The sequence below is a fragment of the Lipomyces tetrasporus genome (assembly GCF_029532465.1).
Source record: "Lipomyces tetrasporus strain NRRL Y-64009 chromosome Unknown POJ06scaffold_4, whole genome shotgun sequence".
In the NCBI taxonomy this organism is placed as follows: domain Eukaryota; kingdom Fungi; phylum Ascomycota; class Lipomycetes; order Lipomycetales; family Lipomycetaceae; genus Lipomyces; species Lipomyces tetrasporus.
The window spans coordinates 1134975-1149946 of NW_026611599.1; the positions used below are offsets into that span (position 1 = coordinate 1134975).

General features: G+C 46.9%; 8 protein-coding genes and 1 non-coding gene across 9 annotated transcripts; 4 read left to right on the forward strand and 5 right to left on the reverse strand.

Annotated features, from left to right (window-relative positions):
• Positions 1-422: 422 nt before the first annotated feature.
• Positions 423-665, reverse strand: POJ06DRAFT_267451 (uncharacterized protein; the record flags this gene model as incomplete). Its single annotated transcript, XM_056189244.1, has 1 exon — positions 423-665. One exon carries the CDS (start codon positions 663-665, stop codon positions 423-425), a length of 243 nt encoding a protein of 80 aa, XP_056044742.1.
• A 1026-nt stretch (positions 666-1691) lies between these two features.
• On the forward strand, positions 1692-2249 carry POJ06DRAFT_251087 (uncharacterized protein). Its single transcript, XM_056187353.1, has one exon. It carries the CDS (start codon positions 1913-1915, stop codon positions 2183-2185), a length of 273 nt encoding a protein of 90 aa, XP_056044743.1. The 5' UTR covers positions 1692-1912; the 3' UTR covers positions 2186-2249.
• Positions 2227-3503, forward strand: POJ06DRAFT_295101 (uncharacterized protein; the record flags this gene model as incomplete). Its single annotated transcript, XM_056190497.1, has 6 exons — positions 2227-2530; positions 2594-2652; positions 2779-2874; positions 2912-3083; positions 3139-3388; positions 3436-3503. Exons 1-6 carry the CDS (start codon positions 2459-2461, stop codon positions 3501-3503), a joined length of 717 nt encoding a protein of 238 aa, XP_056044744.1. The 5' UTR covers positions 2227-2458.
• Positions 3504-4375: 872 nt separating this feature from the next.
• Positions 4376-5226, reverse strand: POJ06DRAFT_195068 (CDP-alcohol phosphatidyltransferase-domain-containing protein; the record flags this gene model as incomplete). The annotated part of the gene is made up of 3 exons (XM_056184979.1): positions 4376-4547; positions 4605-4875; positions 4935-5226. 3 exons carry the CDS (start codon positions 5224-5226, stop codon positions 4376-4378), a joined length of 735 nt encoding a protein of 244 aa, XP_056044745.1.
• Positions 5227-6014: 788 nt separating this feature from the next.
• POJ06DRAFT_267454 (cation efflux family-domain-containing protein) lies at positions 6015-7662 on the reverse strand (the record flags this gene model as incomplete). The annotated part of the gene is made up of 6 exons (XM_056189245.1): positions 6015-6054; positions 6109-6375; positions 6423-6795; positions 6853-6890; positions 6945-7279; positions 7327-7662. 6 exons carry the CDS (start codon positions 7660-7662, stop codon positions 6015-6017), a joined length of 1389 nt encoding a protein of 462 aa, XP_056044746.1.
• Positions 7663-8410: 748 nt separating this feature from the next.
• Positions 8411-9819, forward strand: POJ06DRAFT_93934 (RNA polymerase Rpb7). Its single transcript, XM_056191775.1, has 6 exons — positions 8411-8554; positions 8649-8885; positions 8939-8977; positions 9044-9094; positions 9150-9289; positions 9722-9819. The coding sequence occupies exons 1-6, from the start codon at positions 8543-8545 to the stop codon at positions 9723-9725; spliced, it is 483 nt and encodes a 160-aa protein (XP_056044747.1). The 5' UTR covers positions 8411-8542; the 3' UTR covers positions 9726-9819.
• A 94-nt stretch (positions 9820-9913) lies between these two features.
• POJ06DRAFT_195291 (ribosomal protein L21-like protein) lies at positions 9914-10270 on the reverse strand (the record flags this gene model as incomplete). Its single annotated transcript, XM_056184988.1, has 1 exon — positions 9914-10270. One exon carries the CDS (start codon positions 10268-10270, stop codon positions 9914-9916), a length of 357 nt encoding a protein of 118 aa, XP_056044748.1.
• Positions 10271-10723: 453 nt separating this feature from the next.
• On the forward strand, positions 10724-14509 carry POJ06DRAFT_93964 (uncharacterized protein). The gene is made up of 4 exons (XM_056191776.1): positions 10724-11110; positions 11168-12284; positions 12334-14175; positions 14236-14509. Exons 1-4 carry the CDS (start codon positions 10907-10909, stop codon positions 14259-14261), a joined length of 3189 nt encoding a protein of 1062 aa, XP_056044749.1. The 5' UTR covers positions 10724-10906; the 3' UTR covers positions 14262-14509.
• A 312-nt stretch (positions 14510-14821) lies between these two features.
• Positions 14822-14909, reverse strand: POJ06DRAFT_t40. The gene has a single exon. It is a non-coding gene; the product is annotated as a tRNA-Asp (tRNA).
• Between the last annotated feature and the right edge of the window lie 63 nt (positions 14910-14972).

Consider the following 14972-nt stretch of genomic DNA (forward strand, 5'->3'; position numbering starts at 1 on the left):
ACATTGTGTGCATTTTCAGTGGCATTTTTGATATTATCCCTAATTTGTATACTGGGTGCATATCTTTTACTTACCACGCTGTATTGCGTTAATCAGTTCGTCAACTGCAACTTTTGGTTGCAACACGCCTGAGAGTCACATCCTATCATGTGACCATAGGACCCATGTGATTCTTGAATGTAAACCGCTTGGGTTTCCTAGAGCCCAAGTCTCGTTCTTCTTGTGCATGCAGAGTGTATGGTGCTAAGGCTAAATTACAGTGGGGAGCTATTGAGGCTCAAAAGTAGGTCTCGAACGACACCAAATTCCTCTCAGATATGACCCACTGCCAACGCCATCAGCACCCAAAGTTAGTACGAAATCCCATTGTCAACCCTTCAAAGTCCCTTCTACTCTCCGCCTCTCGTACTTTCTTTTTAATCTCACTGTTGCCTGAAGTCCTTCCCCATCTGCCTCCTAACTGCAGTAGTCATAAAGTGCGAGAACATGAAGTCAGGTAATGAATCGGTAATAGCTTTGAGCAGCGCATGGCTCCAATATCCCGGCACAACATACTCCCCACAAACGACCCTATCCAAGCTCGCTGCCGCATATGTCCTCGAATCCGGTCTAAACAGCGAGGCCGGAGACTTGGACCGCGAAGTACTCGTCACCTCCCCGCTCATGACGCCTAAAATCTCGATATCTCCTCAGCATGCATTTCTCGCGCCAGCGAGCGACTCCAGGACATATCGAAGACTTTGCTAGCGGAATAAATAGAGAGCCATGGAGACCATGCCTCAGCCATAGAGCCCATATTAATTATCATACTAGGACCATTGTGCGCCATCAAAAGCGGTAGGATCGCAGAAGTGAATTGCGCTGGGAAACGTGCATTGACGTTGATTAGACTATCAATGTCATCCGGTACATCTTTATCAAAAGTCGAGTAGGTTGGTCGCATTGAACGAGTTGTATCGCCCACATTATTGATCAAAATCGTGACATGAAGATCCCTCAAGCTGTCCACAATGGCGTCGATCTGTTGTTGCTGTCTGAGCCACTCTTTGAAGCATCCACAACGATGGTGCGAAAGTTGATATTAGCGAATTCCTCGCTCAATTCTTTCTTTACACTGTCTAAATTAGTTGGATTTCGGCCATGTAAGACAACATTAAATCCTCGATGTGCAAGCTCCCGTGCTTATCCTTTTCCAATCCCGTCACTTGCTCCTGTAATCATTCAGCCCAGGGTGCTCTGCCTCGGTGGCTGTGATGGTAGCGTAGAAGGATGAAGGGCTGTAGATGTAGATGACACGTAGGATTTTGGACCCGAATAGAGCGATCCATATAGCACCAATAGAAATGGGAATTTTGATAAGAGTCTCCATATTGGATGGCTACTGTGTTGGATCAAAAAATTCGAAGGTGTGATGTGAGCTGTACATACTGTAGGGTACCTAGGTATTCAGGGGCCTTGACCAATGTATCGACCCCTGTGGATCGGGGATGGAGATAGGCAATCCGTAACTCGTCAGAAAGGAGATAATCACTTTCTCCGCGTCTAAGCCCTTCCTAAAAACCTTATCCCCGCCGCCTACTAGGGGACGTGAAAACCGGTTCGGTCACCAAATCTCGCCGGTTACAGCCGGGTCCGGTCCAGCCAAAGCTGCCTACACGGTCCGGGCCGGGGTTATAAAGGACCGGTTGGACCGGATTACAGTGCATCTTGGCAACTTTTCATGGGCTGACGTAGGTTATCTCAAGTCTGCTCATGCGTATAGATTATATTTACATTAGTACGTACTAGATTTTGGGAAACAACCGCCCTACGCGGTGCCTGAGCCCCTCCCTGACTTTGCATCTCATGAAAAAATTCTTCAGGCGCGACAAAGCCACGAATTCCGTCGAAGTAAGCAAAAAACGGCTCCAAAATGATGTGCAATTTGTTTTTAATGTTTGTACTCTTATTAATACATCTTACGTGTTTGTCGATCATTTATCGAGTGGAAATTGCTTTAGATTGTGGAAAACAACCGGTCGCTTTGAACCGGTCCGGTTTTGAAGTTAATAGAAATTCCGGTCCGGTCTGGCTCTGGGTTTTCAATAATTCGGTCCGGTCCAGGAGACATCCGATCCGGTTCGGTTTCAAGTCTGGAACCGGTTTTGGCAACCGGATCCGAGCCCTACCGCCTATATGCCATTAGCTACTACCGGTCAGCCGCGCACGCTTGTACTTCAGACCCTGGCAAATAATCATAACCAGCCAATTGATTTTTTGCTTGAAAACCCCTAATGGAACGCCAACACGGAGACGGAGCACCGCCTCGCGGAGTTTGGTCATTGGTGTGTGATGGACGGCATGCTCGCTGTCTGCATATAAATATCTGCCCGTTTACCACGCAGGTCGCCCGTCGAGACGGCCATCCAGTACAACAAGAACTATCTCTCATTTTCTAGCCTTTACCACAAAGACGACCATGGCCGGGGGATATGGCAACGATCAGCCTCAGGGCTTCTCCAACCGCATCGAGAAGGTGGCCATTGTTGGGGTACGTCGAGTTTCCACGCCAAACGCGTGTAAGTTAAGACAGTCATCTCTAACTGGGTGACAGGCTGGCGGCCAGGTGGGAAAGCAAATAGCAGAGCACTTGTTGAAGACCGGCAAGATGTCGTGACGGCCATCGAACGCCCCAGCAGCGGCGACGACGACGACGACGACGACGACGACGCGGGCACTGGTGGGGGCGCTCCGGGGACAGTAGGTCTTAATCATCACCATGTCGGTGGCGGCTCCGAGCGACAACATCAGCAAGCTCGTGCGCGCGGCCGCCAAGGCCGGCGTGCCGTATGTCCTGCCCAACTGGTTCGGCCATGATGCCGCCAATAGCACGCTGTGCAACGACAGCTTGCTTAGCCACAACCGGCAACAGCATCTGCACCGAGATCGAGAGCCTCGGCATCAGCTCATACCTGCTGCTGGTCTGCAACTTCTGGTACGAATTTAGCCTGGGCGGCGGACCGGATCGCTACGGCTTCGATTTCAAGAAACGCTCCTTCGTCTTGTTCGACGACGGCAACGTGGCCATCAACACCAGCACCTGGGTGCGGCCGAGCCATCGCCAATCTGTTGAGTCTGAAGGAGCTCCCGGACGACTAGACGGACCGATCGCCTACGCTGTCGCAGTTCCGCGACGGCTCCATCTACATATCGAGCTTCCGACTTAGCCAGCGCGACATGTTTGAGAGTGTCAAGCGCGTCACGGGCACCACTGATGCCGATTGGACCATCACCCACGAGGCCGCCGAACAGTGCTGGAAGGATGGCCAGGCCGCCTTGCAGCAGGGCAGCATGAACGCTTTTACGAAGATGCTTTACAGCCGCACCCCAACGGCGACGGCGACTACCAGTCCAGCTGGGGCCTCCACAGCGACCCGCTGGGCCTGACCGTCGAAGATCTGGACGAGTTCCCAGCTATCGGCGTCCGCATGGGAGAGAACGGCGAGGTGTCACAGCCACACTAAGGGAGGAGTGGTGCTGCTTGCGATATTGCGATACACCGGCCAAGTCTTTGGGAGGGATATAGCTCTAACGACTTGTCCGTCCCGAGTCAGTAGTAGAACATAATTTTATGTATCTTGTCCTGGCCAATTTTTTTCTCGCGTGGCATCTTAGAGAAGTCTGCTTGTCTCGTGGTGATGATTTTGACTTGATATGCAGCTGCACACAGTATCGCAAGTGCCAAGCTAGGCTACCTCCAAACCTCGCAACCAGGTCACGGTGTAAGAATAGGGTGATAGGAGCCTTTGTGCTGAAGACTCCTTACTCATCCTGTGGATCGGAGTGAAACGGGGTTGGTTCTGGCGAAGCTTAACAAGAACCTAATATTGTATGAATTGTATCGTTAGATGTACCATATCCGTTGGCGCTGGGAACCTTGTGCCTTATTGCGTTTGTGGGGTTATTGGATGATTTTTTCCGATAAAGACGAAACAATTTCTTTTTGTGAAACGGGGTTAGTTGGTTAGCCACGTCAGCCTGTTCTTACATAGTATATAGTACATCATTTTGTTACGGCTTGTTAATTATACGATGGTATGCCTTACGAGCGGCGAGGAATGGAGGAAAGTGAACGACCCGATAAGTCGACGGCGAATGCAGAACCGGTTTAACTAGAGACGATTTAGGGAGAGACTGAAGAACCGGGTTACGAAAGCGTACTTAGAAAGACGTGTTAAAGGGATAAACATTTAAATATTAACTTAATCTAATCAAATTTTAATAGCTTACGTCATATTTACAATAATATATCATGCATATGCCAATGATCCAAACGCCCTCAAGGCCTAAACAGGACGTGACCGATCCCTTCGTTTATTCGTTCTATAAAACCAATCTACTTTTTCTCCTCGTCGCAACTGTCTATTCTCGACTGCTTGGAATTTTCCACAAGCTTAAGCTGGTCCAGTCTACGTCTTTCGATCTCTTCCTCGGACAAAATCTTAACTGCTGTCTTCGAGAAAACGTATGAAAGCCCACTCAAAATCGTCGTGGCCGCAACCGTGTACCTACGTTATATCTGCATTGGTAGCTATTCAGAACTCTGAAGGACACATTGATCTTACTCTAGACCACAGATGGCTTGTAGGGCTAGCGCCTGTAACTCGACAGTGAGCGACTGCAATAGGAGTGGCTTCAACACGCTGACAGTGATGAGACCCATTTGAAGAGCGGTGTTGTATTTGGAAATTGTCGTGGGGTGGACCTCTGCCGAAGGAATGCTGAAGTCCCAATATCTCTTCATTGTCTTCGGCGGCGGAAGGGAGACGTACCGGTAGTAGACAGCGGACAAACCCAGAAGAAAGTCCCGTCCGAAAATTATCGTCGCAATCCATACTACAACACGTCAAAATCTGAAGTCCCAGACAGAGGTACAGAGGTGAACTATAACTTACAAGGCAAATTCCCATTCCACGCCAAGCACCCGGTAAGAGTGATCATCAAGATTTTATCCGCCATGGGATCCAGGACACTGCCAACGATACTCTGCAGTCCATATTTCCGTGCAATTACGCCGTCCAGTAAATCCGTTAAACAAGCATATATGAAAACTGAAGCTGCCCAGACATGGTTGCTCTTTAGCACTAGGTATCCAATAACTGGTGCGGAGAGGAGTCGAGAAAACGTCAGAAAATTCGGGAACGTGTAAATATTCTCACGGAATACAGGATTCTTTGGCTTTGGCATCCGATCTAGTGCCTTCTTAACAGCAGTTCGAGTCCTTTCCTTCGTGTTCTGGTACAATTTCTGCCGATTCTCTTTTGAATATGGGCGATCGGACCTGGGAGACTGCGGGTTCACCGGAGCTGACGATGAATACCACCTTGCATACCCTCCAACCGGCTTGTACGCCCAGAAGGTAAGAGATCTAGTTTGAAACAAATCTTCAGCACAATATCTGCGGACATTTGTCGATATGCTTAGCTGCGACAAAATACCGGGCCGCTGTTGCCGGGTCAGTAGACGATAAGACAACATGGTCACTCGCAGCTATTTCCGAGCTCGATTTGATGGATATCAATTCACCTTCGATTTATTTCAGGCGACGGTTGGAAGTTTCTCATCTGTCTCTCTCCCTAGACGTCGGAGTGGTGGGTTTGTGATGAATGAGTACTCGTACGACAACCAAATTGCTGGGAGATCGCGTGGGCTAATTTTTTGGCATGGTAGTGAACATCGCACGATACATCGACTAGTTACAACATGCAGGTAAAGGCTACGTCACTCATATGGGACCAGCTTAACACTCAAGAGGAATAAGTTCTATACGAATACGGTACAGCCTGCTATTAATTAATTGAAATCAAACCGGACAAACAATTACAAAACCAATGTCTATTCGCTGCCATTCTCCATGCATGACTACCCATCCTCAGCCAGTACCTTTTATAACTGAATACCATTCCAAACATGCAAAAAAGAGAACCTCAACAAATCGTATACTCTCCAACTCATGAAGGTAAGGTCAAACATCCTCAGCGCGGAAGATGACCAGCAAAATTGTCGTTGCGGTAACTACAAGCATATTAGTACAACGAGTCAAAGGCAATTCTGTAATCAGCCACGTACTCAAGGTGCACAAACGCGCGTTCAACGATGGGAAGAGTCTCCAGCGCATACTGCAGGGCCTCTCCAACGTCGTGACTGTCTCTCAAAGTCATTCTCTCATTCACAAGTACGTCGACTTCGACGTTAACCCTGTCTCCAACATAATAGGCATTCAATGCTGAAACTTGGTAGATACACCCTGCAAACCGCATGCATAAGTACAATATCACCTGCCGGTCAATGGGATCAGCGGAGGCACCAGTAAGGTGTTGGATATGTTCGAGGGACCTGCCCAATCAGTAAACATACAAGGATACTCGAACATGGAGACTCACGTGTCAGCCCACGATATGACAACGTATAACGACAAAATAATAGCACCCATAGAATCCACCCACCACAGGTGCCCAAAGCGAGCAATTAAAGGGAAAAGAATAGAGAAGGTATTGAAGATGACATCAGTCAGGGCATCTTGAGCTAATGCCTGAACGGAGCTGGAATTCAATGAACGGCACCATAGCCAAGCCGCCAGTTTAGACCCAATTGTTAGAATCATGATGATAATTGAGGAGAGGCCTAGATCAACGGTTCTCGCCCCCTGATATAATCGCTGCATGGCTTCAATAGCGACTTGGACGAACGACACAATCATAATTATCGAGAATACAAGCACTCCGATTGGCTCTAATCTCGAGCGACCGACCGGGACTATGCATCCTATTTAGTGCCTGCATTTACGTGACGAGTGCACTGTCTGACACTTACAGGCATACTTCAGCCGCCAGTTTTGCGATTGAATGAATCTGCAAATGAAGATTAGATATTCCTGGAAGGAATACATAAGCAATCGAACATACGTTGCCGTTGTCCATATTATAGCGGTCGACAGGAAATCAAGAGCGGAATCAACCAAAGATGCCACAAGCGAGAGAGAGTTCGATGTGATGGCCACAACTGTCTTGCCAGCAAGCAGCAAGACGTTTAAAGCAAAATTAATCACAATAGCGAATCGGACCCCAGACTCTTGATCTGCATCGTAACCCAGAAGGGGCATACTCTCCTCATCAATATGTGCTGGAACATCTAGTCGCCGTCGTTGTGAGTTGTCATCACCGTAGACCTGGAGCACGTTCTGTGGAATCTTGGAATCCAACAGACGATCAATCTCAATGTATCTGTCTATCAGGTCATTCTGTATTAAATTAGCAAGGTCTCAAATTTAGCATACAGTGCTACCACCTGCTTCTCATAAAAACACCTAAGCTTCCTGGTCATCGTCTTCAACTTCTCCTCGTCGACTTGATATTGCTTCCAATCCACTAAAGGCTTGCTATTGCCAATGAGTGTATTGGAGCGCAACTCCAGCAAGTTAGTCAACCGCGATATGGAGTCCATTCTCTGCAACTTAGAGGGAGCTGCCATCGCAAATGAAATCAGCTCGGGCGATATTTGCGTATTCGCGCCTTCTTCAACGATGAAATCAAACATCGCTGGCCGCCGCATCGCCGGCGACGATGCGAGGGATATGTACGTCGGCTCAGGTTCGGGAATAGATCTTCCCCTCGGAGACGCCATGGATGTAAGCAGCGTTGGACAGACTCTGCGCCTTCAGTGAGATGCTAAGTTAAGTAGACTATCATTCCGTTGACCGGGGAAGTGGGAGTATCTAAATTGAAGTGGGATTTGGCCCGAGACACAGCTAAAACCATGCACTAAACCAGCGGAGATGACCGCCCAGAGCCGCGTCTCTACGAATCCCGAGCCAACCGCAATGCTGCGAAGTTTGCGGCTCAAAGTCACATATCCTGTATGGCTAGGTTGTATTTTTGCGTGACATATTTCCCATCGCCCCGTTATATCAGCTGGCCACCATACATATGTCCCTTGTGTGTCGTCAGCTATGGAATATAAGCTACGTTCTACGCCTCATTTTAATAGAATTTAGTTTTGAACATCATTCCCACAAATGTAGCCAATTCGACATATATAATATAATTGGTTGCTTAAGTAACTAAGTTACTAACATTTGCTCTGTATTATATTCAGCTGATGCGGACCTTTCATTTATACCCCTAGACACCAGGAATATATTACCAGCCACAGTGCTCTGTAAATACTTGAAAGTTGGAGAGTTTATAGGGCCAATTATTTCAATACACAACTGAAGTAAATCTGAAGACGACCGTTTTTACTTATCCTTATCGTAACGCCCGAAAATGTCACTACATGGCGATACCTATTCCCATACCTTAATTTACCATTTTATTATATTGCGAATCGAAGCCAAAACTAAGTTCCATATCCTAAGCCAGGTGATGCAGACTTAAGCCTAAACGTCTGCGCACATATGACCACATCTCAGAACTTAGCATCCGATCTCGTGAATCACTCAATCGGGGTATTTTGATTTTAAATTTGAGATATATTTTTGATTCAGTTTCAGTCAATATAGATAATGTTTTTTCTTGTGAGTTTAGAGATTTCTGTTCATTATGCGTTATATTAGGGAATTCCCTTAGTCTTTAATTTCCTCGACGCTCTCTGACCATTGGTGAACATAGAAAGATTTATCATTGAGTATTACACTTCATCCCTCATATTTCGGTCCGTCTATGCACTCATATTTACGATCGAAGCTGTTACAAGACGTAGAAGGCACTTGCTCGGGAGAGTACGGATATATCATTTATGTGATGGATGGCATGCGGATCGATGTCGACAAAGGCCGTGTTATCCCAGGCAGCGGCGGTGCGGAGTTTGAGGTAAAATATCGGGCAATTGTGTGGAAGCCATTTAAGGCAAGATATGAAGTTTACCCATAACCATATTAGATCTATCTAACTAGATCTAGGGCGAAGTAGTCGATGCAGTTGTCACCAGTGTCAATAACGTAAGTCTGGTTCTTCAGAACGACTAATCTGAGGCTTTTGCAAATACTAATGACTTGGATATTCAGATTGGATTCTTTGCGGATGTGGGACCATTGGGCGTGTTTGTTTCGACAAAAGTGAGTTGTCGTTGCGGTTATTGGTGTCAACGCCATCTGACATTGGTTAATGTAGTTAATACCATCGGATATGCGATTTGACCCCAATCTCAATCCGCCAGCATACGTGTCAGAAGATCAAACAATAGAGAAAGGAAGTCATGTTCGGCTTAAAATTGTTGGTACCAGAGTTGATGTCGGTGAGATGTTCGCGATGTAAGCGCGTGATTTTGCCTATGCCTACTTGTGTTTCCGACACTAATATTTATCTGACAGTGGAAGTATAAAGGAAGATTACTTGGGTGTATTATAGACAAAATTTGTTGGGCTTGATTTAGTAACAATTATGAACTACTCGACAGTCCTGCTTTGACTGCAACCTGTATAATATCTTACGTCTGGACCGTCTTCTACTCTTTGATTATTTCTATGCAGTACTTTTATGGCATCACGGTTTTACTTTATTTTAGGTTTGTTCTTGACATCGTTCCAGATAGATCACTTGCATTGATGTTGCCGAAGATGATAGGCCTGTCAGCCTGTATTGTGATGTGTATTATTATGGAGTTTATTTATTGAGCATGTTTTTGTACACTATTATTACTCGATAAAATGTATAATCCATGAGAGACTAAGCCAATGCTATAGATGACTTTCCCTCTCGAGAAAAATTTCGACTGACAACTCCAAACTCCCGCGTCGTTCAGGAACAATCTATTTAGACCGGAGGAAATCAATAACCTGTGTTTATATACAAGCTACGGTCCTCGGATATGAACTACACTTGATACGTATATTTATGCATTCCAATTCCTCAAACACGTATTCCTTAGCTCTATTTTATTCCTGTATTTCATGCGCTGGATCAATGCCAATCTCTGAAATAACGATGACTGTATAGTGGTGTTTGCTTTTAATCTGCTTGACTCTTCTGTTTCTCCGCTTTGTGCGTATTTTCACTCTCATCGGTTCCTTCGTATGTTCCACAACTCGCGCCTTTACGACAGCACGCTCGTCAATATATGGATCCCCCTTCCACGTAAATTGGCGAGAACCCAACGTCTCAATCTGTGTAAGCCTGATAATGTCTCCGACCACAACATCCTTTAGGCGATAAGGTAACGTAACGACATCACCAACTGTGACCAAGAGAGAGTTCTTGTGAATTCGAGTTGTAGCATATAACGGTGTTACCATCGCATGGTTAACATGACTACTCGTCGGAAACGCCCGTAACAAATCTGAAGTAGTAGGTTGGGGAATTGTTTCGTTCACTTCGATATCCTGGGAGAACTTAGGCAATGCCACCGACGGAATGGTAGAAGATGGCATGGGTGTCACGCTGGTACAGAATCGCCGCGTCCATTGAGGCAAACACGATACTATGGCTGGTCGTTCTCCACTATATAGGAACCGAGATATTGTGCTATATCCGCACCTTATACTAGGGCGAGCCATTGGAGAGCATTCACCGATGGCGTCTGGAAGAAGTGTTGCTGCTAATAGCGGGAATAGAAAATTTGTCAGTCTTGTTCCATTCAGTCAGCAAAGGGACTGGTACCGACTTTTGTTTAGCACCCATCGCGTCGTACCAAAATGTCCTCGTGTGGCTTGGGACCCTCGTCTCTCGCCGTGGGGATTAGTCGTACACACGGATCACCTCGGCCCACGTCCGCACCTCATTGCGCCTACAGCGCTTTCAAGACATCTAATAGATTTTCGTCAATAGTGGAACTCTGTATTACCAATCTAGTGATCTTCTTTAATTATTGCACTTGGGCCAGCAATTGTTTGGAAGCTTTGTGCCAGATCTGGTTGAACTCAACTGTCAATATGCCGTCTCTATTTATCGCCATTTATGTGGCGATATATCCTTACACAGCTCAGTCTGCTCAAGAATTGTCGCTAGTAGAAGGCGATGTACTCTATATTCTTGAAAAGTCAACAGAGGATGACTGGTGGAGGGCCAAAAAGCGAATGGTTGGAGAGGAGGAGGACGAGCCTATCGGGTTAGTTCCTAACAATTATATTGAACCGGTAGGATTGTTACCATTACCATGTAGAATCTGATCTTTCATACTGACAATTAACTAGATGATGGTGTCTGGCAAGGGTAGAGCAATGTATGATTATGACAGACAAACTGATGAAGAGGTCAATCTCAAAGAAGATGAGGTCCTGGAAGTTTACGACACCTCCGATCCGGATTGGGTTCTTGTTGGAGTCCGTGACGAATATGGTTTTGCGCCTTCTAACTACATTGAGTTTATTTCGGAAGAGGCTGCGGTTGCTCTTGTTGCAAAGGCGTCCGCGTCTCATACATCACCAGTTGTTACTTCCCCTTCTCCGCAACATCAGCCTCCACCACAGTCACAGCCAGTTGCTACGCCATATGCGCAACGCAGTTATTCTAGCGAGCCAGTCGCACAACCGGATGATGCAGTGGACGATAGATATACCGAATATAGGGATCCGGAGCCTGAATATGACGAAGATGTGCTTGATGAGGAACTTGCTCCAAAATTGCCGTCACGTCCACGAATGGCATCTGTCGCATCTGAAGAATTAATTTCATCGAAGAAGTCCAATGCTGGGTTTTTGACCTGGAATGTTCAGGAAGTTGATTCAAAGCGCAAAAAGTATAGAGCTACCTTGGCAATCGGAAATGGTTCCATACTGTTTTCGCCTGAACGAGCGACGGCCTCTCCGCAGCAATGGTCAATTACCAATCTTATCAGCTACAATTCAGAAAAGAAGCATGTGTTTTTGGAATTCGAGCATCCATCGGTTTCATTAGATTTACATGCCGGATCGAAGGAAACTGCCGCAGAGATCATATCCGCGATTGGCGAACTGGTTGGAGCGAAGAATGCTACTGGACTACGCGAAGTTATTGAAGCATCAGTTCCTGGGGGCCAAAACTATGGGAAGGCTCTGTATGATTTTGATGCTCAAGGTGACGACGAAGTCACAATTCGCGAAGGGGACGATGTGTTTATTTTAGATGATCAGAAGAGTGACGAGTGGTGGATGATTAGGCATTCATTGTCTGGTAAGGAGGGCGTAGTGCCGAGCAGTTACATAGAAGTGATCAAGAAAGCGGTTCGGTCATCTTCGCTACGACCTGAGGAAGACGAAAAGCCAAAAAAACCGACGCGAAAGCAACGCGAAACTGAAGTTTCGCTTCCTCCGGTTACTCCTGCTAAGCCAAGTAAGTAGACACTGCTAGGTACTTTGATATACATCTAATATGTAATTAGAGCCTGATCCAGGTAAAATACGAACTTGGACAGACCGAACGGGAACATTCAAAGTGGAAGCTGCTTTTGTCGGATGTGCTGATAACAAAATTCAGTTGCACAAAGTCAATGGTGTCAAAATTGCAGTTGCTGCTAGCAAGATGTCTGTGGAAGATTTGGAGTATGTTGAACGTATTACGGGGATATCACTTGATAGTGCGAAACCGGAGGGATCGTCCTCGTCGAAACTTGGTGTTGTAGCGGCCCAACCTACTGGGGCTAAGGTCGCAGAGCTTGCAAAAGGGTCCGCTAGACCTGACTTCGATTGGTTTGATTTCTTTCTGAGCTGCGGAGTCGAGGTCAATAATTGTCAGCGGTACGCGATTAATTTCGAGAAGGATCAGATGGACGAGGCCGTACTACCAGACATTACCCCTTCAGTCATGCGTATGCTTGGCTTGAAAGAAGGCGATATTATACGAGTTTCTAAGGTGATAGACGAAAAATACAATAAGAAGAAGAAGAGCGTATCATTCGGAACGGCAAATGTGATGGGTGGTGAAGATGACGACTCGGAGGCTGATGGAGCATCATTGTTTGCTGGACCGGGTGGGGGACTAAAAAATAATACGCGCAAGTCGAGACCGGCTCCAGCGGTCGCCACGTCTAGCACTGTTGACGGAAAGCTTCTGTTGCCGAAATCTTCTGAATTGCCGTCAGGACAGCATTCGCCTAGTAAGCATGACACGCCGTCACCGTCTCCGCAGACCATTCTCTCCGCGCAGACGACTGCAGCTCCTGAGCCTCTTCAGGGTGCACTACGAGATTTGGCGGATATTACCCCGCTGACGCCAGCACAAGCAGTTTCCCCTGAACCGCTATCGCTAGCGACTGCTACTACGACGGTGCAGTCTGCTCCCGTAATTGCGACTACGCTTACGAACCATCAAGGTCAGCCGCAGACGTCATACATTCCACTGCAGCCCGAGCTCGTCTATCAGCCCACACCCCCGCAGTCTTCGCAGATACAGAATATAGGAGTTCAATATCCACAACGCACCGGCATGCTTGATCAAGCACAACTATCGCCTCCAGTTCAGTCTCCAGTGGTTTCAATTTCAACAGGGGAGGTTCCTCTGCGGACAGGCTTCCCGCAGCAGCAACAAAACCAACAGCAACGAGAGAATCAACAAGAACAGCAACAACTACAACTGCAACTTCAACAGCACCAGGAAGCACAGCTTCGACCACAGGTTTTCTACGGTGTTCAGCGTCCAGCGCTTCCTCAATCTCAACCGCAGGCTCTCGGTGCATTGGGAGCGCTTTCTATGCCCCCGCCTCCTCAACCAAGCCGGCCTGCACCGAATGCAGGAATTGCAGGGTTTTCAGCACAGCCTACTGGCTTCCACCAGCAAGTACCTTTGACCACTGGGTTCCCTGTACAAGCCACAGGTTTGCCAAATCCGCCTCTGGGTTTCGGCATGAATGCGTTTTCTAGCCCACCAGCTTTGCAGCCACAGCCTACGCGGCCATTCGTTCCTCAATCTCAGTTTGGTATTCAACAGATGCAGACAGGCTTTCAAGGTGCAAGTTTTCAACGTCCACCAAATAATGGACTAGCCGTCCAAACCCTACAGCCTCAGCCTACCGGGTTCGGATTTGGAAACGGTCCGTCCTCTGTTGGTGGGAATGGTGCAGTCAATGGTGGCGGCTCAAGTGCAATCTCAAGTGGTGTTAATTCTGTCTTGATGAAACCATTAGAGCCTATGAAGACCGGACCGGCTCCCAAGGTCAGTTTCGGTATCAATAAGCCAATCGAGGCTACCCCTACTGGAAATAGAAAGGCAAATTTGGCGGCTGCGAGTACGTTTTTGTTTTGTTTCTCAGGCTTTTTGTACGAATTTTAGGCTAACCCAGTTAAAGCTCCCGAAAATCCTTTTGGATTTTAGATGATGATCGTATACGTGTTGGCACTGAATTGCGGCTCTTTGGAAATGATGTGCTACAGATTCTAGCACGGCTATTTTATTGTCCATGTCCAGCATTTTGACTGGTCTCTTCTTCGATTTTGATTGTATAGTTATATTTGTAGTATGTTTCTGCGTCTGCGAGTTCCATCCTTGAAGTCTACCTAGAGTGTTGCATATACACAGGCATCGTCATTATAGAACAGCTTACGAGTCGTTGATTTTACGAGTCGTTGATTACACCACCTCTACGGTACGCTTATTGTACTGAACTCTCAACCATAAACACCTAGAGCTATTATTGACTATAATAATGAAGCGAAGGACGCAAATACTATTGTAACTTGCTCCTCTTTGTCTGCTAGGGATGATGCATGAATTTTTTATATGGCACTCTGGGGACACGTACTGGCCCACTTCATTGTCGTCGCAGGTTTGTCATTATTGATTGAGGGTGATCGCTGCTCCAGTAAGTGACTTAACTAAACAGCATCATATGATGTAAATGAGACGTAAAAAATAAAGGCAAGGAAAAAAGAGACCTCGGCAACGGGGAATTGAACCCCGGTCCCCCGCGCGCTGGTACAAATACCTGACAGGCGGAAATTCTAGCCACTAAACTATTGCCGAATAGCAAGACGCTACTGCAACCGGGAATGTGCTTAATGTAGCAAATACAAGGGTTGGGGCTAA